The sequence below is a fragment of the Anneissia japonica genome, unplaced genomic scaffold, assembly GCF_011630105.1.
Source record: "Anneissia japonica isolate Jap-2015-1 unplaced genomic scaffold, ASM1163010v1 scaffold287769_len469884_cov163, whole genome shotgun sequence".
In the NCBI taxonomy this organism is placed as follows: Eukaryota; Metazoa; Echinodermata; class Crinoidea; order Comatulida; family Comatulidae; genus Anneissia; species Anneissia japonica.
Genome location: NW_022734345.1, coordinates 156,752 through 160,691, shown reverse-complemented (window position 1 = coordinate 160,691; position 3,940 = coordinate 156,752). Strand labels below are relative to the sequence as shown.

The 3,940-nt window shown below is 30.9% G+C and overlaps 1 protein-coding gene across 1 annotated transcript in view; it reads left to right on the top strand.

Moving 5' to 3' along the window:
• The window catches only part of LOC117116372 (neuromedin-U receptor 2-like), a 10,655-nt gene that overhangs the window by 1,042 nt on the left and 5,673 nt on the right, over positions 1 to 3,940 (top strand). The window contains exons 2-3 of the mRNA XM_033260394.1: positions 1,462 to 1,550; positions 3,062 to 3,730. Coding sequence (XP_033116285.1) covers positions 1,506 to 1,550; positions 3,062 to 3,730 — 714 coding nt within the window. The 5' untranslated portion in view covers positions 1,462 to 1,505. The remainder of the gene's footprint in view (positions 1 to 1,461; positions 1,551 to 3,061; positions 3,731 to 3,940) is intronic.

Below are 3,940 nucleotides of genomic sequence, written 5' to 3'. Positions count from 1 at the left end.
TGCACAATGGGCATCTTTGATGGATACCTGTCTCTTATACACATCTAGATGTGTATAAGAGACAGGTATTTCAATTAATTTATTCGTTCTTGTTATTGTTGTTTGGGATGTATTTCAGTTTATTTACTCAGTTATTTCAATTTATTTAATACTCGGTTTTTGCACTGATTTATTAAATATTTATTGTTTATAGTCAGTCTAATTCAGTCGGTTTGCCAGATAGTAAAAAAAACAAACTCCATACATTCTTATCATTTATTATATATAATGATATATAATAAATATAATTTAATTAAATAATTTAACAAAATAGTACAAATAACGAATAAGTTAATTGAAATACGCCGCAAACCAAACGTAAAAAATAATCAAGTCAAATAATATATTTAAATGTGTTAGGCCTATGTTATTATACAGTATTTACTATGGTTTTGTAATTTATATACTTTTTATTTTTGTACTATTTGTTAAACTTATATATAATAAATAATTTAATTAAATAATTTAACAAAATAGTACAAATAACGAATACGTTAATTGAAATACGCCGCAAACCAAACGTAAAAAATAATCAAGTTATTACATTTTTAATACGATTTTGCATGACTATAAACAATCAATTTAAATGTGTTAGTCCTATGTTATTATACAGTATTTACTATGGTTTTATAATTTATATATTTTTATTTTTGTACTATTTGTTAAACTTATATATAATAAATAATTTAATTAAATAATTTAACAAAATAGTACAAATAACGAATAAGTTAATTGAAATACGCCGCAAACCAAACGTAAATAAACACATTTTAAATACGGTTTTGCAATTATACAACTTCAATTATTTTTATAAAAATGTAGTACATAAAATTACATTTTTAATACGATTTTGCAATTATACAACTTCATATATTTTTATAAAAATGTAGTACATAAAACTATCAAAATTCTAATTTTCAATTAAACAATTATACATCACGAACGGCAATACGAGCAAATCAACGACTGACAAGACTGTGGGATGAATATGTAGCTGGTATCCGTGGGTTCGTTCACTGATGACATCGGCAAGCCGACTACATTCACTGAGAGACGCACTTGGCGTTCCATAGAAATTACCGGCGGCTCAACTTGTCGGCGGCTCAACCGGTCATATCCCATCGAGATTGCATAAGCGTTTCGTTAGCATTGATTATTATTACAGTATACAATTATATATTGTTATGATTTATATTACATGATTGTTATCTAGCTTCTTTATTATGACACGTTTATATTATAAGCCTACTGAAGTTTGATTTAGTATGGTTATATGGTCATTTCTTTAGCGATTGTAATTGTACTTGCTATCCGTAGTTACTGCTACGTGATAATATAATTCTGAGAAACTATTACTGTTACTATGTCGATTATGATATAAGTATATAAGTGTATTATCAATGATATTTATTTATATGCTAGATGGTGTACAGTACTACTTTGATGTGCACTAGATTTTGGTCCTGATGTTTGCCGATCAGTTTGTATTGGATAGTTGCGCCGTAGTTCTCGTAAGTGTTCACTGTGCATGAACCGATACTATTCTATGTGTAGTTAATTATTTGCCTAAGTTTTGTAAGCATACATCATACTGTACTGAGATTGAACATTAAGGAATCTAATTTAATCTATGACGTTACATACATTACGATATCTGTATGTTTGTTTATGCCATTTGATTTGTTGCGTTCTTATAATGGCTGACTATAGATTTTATAATTACTGGAATGCATTGCTTCATATCATTGTATTGTTTTACTATTCCATATTACTTGACTGATTTGATCATACTCTATTTTTTATGCTTAGTTACCAGACTACAGAGAGACTCAATAAAGTTTACCGTGATAGTATATGGTTGTTTGGGTATTTTTACTGTCTGCGTTGGGTGATTTTGGCGCCCTCTACCAAACCTAAACCGTTGATTGTAGAATCAACGACAGGGCGTTTATTTATTTAAATAGCCATAATTGTGTAAATCAAGGAATCTGTGACAGTGTAAAAAACTGCCTTTCTAATAATGTTAATACAATTATTAGGGTAAACTTAACAAAATTCTTTAATTCACCTTGCTTCGTGGTTATGTTTAATATGTAAACAATATTGGAGACATGGGGACATATTGTTTATCTCATTTAATCACCCTCCTTTATTTATTACCGACTGTTTATTGTTTTACATTGGATCTGGTATTTGCCAACTTTTGTAATCAGTTACGCTGATGAAGTCTTGAGGACAAGACGAAATATTCGTTTCCTGAATAAATTATAATTTGTTCTACTGTCTAACTCAACGTTTCCGCATCATTATTTTCTGTTTTATTATTTGAATATCGGTAGACAAATACAAATTGGATAAGCAACAGCTAAAAGGTAACATAAATATAAAGCCAGTAATATACAAATTGGATAAGCAACAGCTAAAAGGTAACATAAATATAAAGCCAGTAATAGAACCAGGGCATTCGGACAACAATAAAAAGGCCAGATGGTATAAAGTGAAAAGTCAACACAAACGATTAGGAACAATACTATGTGTATAATAACATAAATGTCAAATTGGGTTTGCTTCGTAGCACCGTAAACACAGTTATTATAAACAAATAACAACAGTCCAATAGATATATGATGATATATTGTTGTTATTATTTATCTATTTGTTTATATAATCTATACATATTATACATACAAACAACAATTCTGTGAAAAACAACCGCTGGATCTCTATGAATAAGCCAAATGATTTATACATTAAATTTTCCATTTAATTAATTTACTTTACTGGAAGACGTTCCAATATTAAGACCAAAAGGTGTGGTGGTTTTAAATAAAAGTTCCCAGTTATTTTTTTTTTACCCTTACAATTTTTCGGGCTCCAATTGGCAGGTCTATTAGAATAACTCGGACATTTGTAATTATAAACTGTAGATTTTTATTTACACTTAGTTAAATGGATTTCTGTTATATAGTATTTTAGTAATTTAACTAAAGTTAACACATATTGTTTCACTTTTCTGTTTTAGATGGATAAACTTTCGAATTCAACGACTTCTGATCAAGGAGTGTCTAACTGGTTACACAATGAAACTGACTTTGTCGTGTGTACTCGTGTAACGGAATACGGAATAAACTACTTCTTGTATTCCAGACTTGATCGTTTATTTCTTTTTTGTTTCCTGCCAATTGTTGTTGTTATCGGTGTTATTGGTAACATTTTTATAATAGTTCTGATCTTAAAAGAAAAGAAGCTTCGATCATCACCAAATATGTATTTACTAGCTCTTGCTGTTTCAGACATAATCTACCTCCTGTCAGAAAATATACGTGGCTGGCTCCAGTACTCTACCAGTTCACTGCAAGCCGACTCATCAGGTGTAGGCTTAAGATTATCGAAGCTCTTGCTATTCACTCGAAGCTCAAGCATGTTGTCCTCGTGTTTTATCATGATAGCCGTAAGCTTCGACCGATACTTCTGCATTTGTAAACCAATGAGGTCTCTAACAACTACAAAGAAATCAACGATAAAAATATGCATCGCTATATGGGTGGTAACCGCTCTGTACAACAGTCAAATGTTTTTCACCGCAGTTCTGGTCCCTAAATGCTTAGTGTGGCCTGCTGAAGAAGAATACGTCAGCTATCCAAAAACTATATCGCATCTTTTTTCATGTGAACCGAAAAAACAATTTTGTGTTAGGGAGCCTCGCAAAATAAAGCAACGCGTATACCCGTCTACAACGCGTGGTTGGGGATTAAAATCTCTTCGCGTTGACGACGAGTGGTTCAAGATACTGATCAAAAATTTGGACGATTCCATTTCGCGATTTAGGGTTCGTTTTCCGACGTTTTTGTTCTACTTGTTTGCGTCGGTTTATCTCGTGATTTTGATGTACTGTAATTTA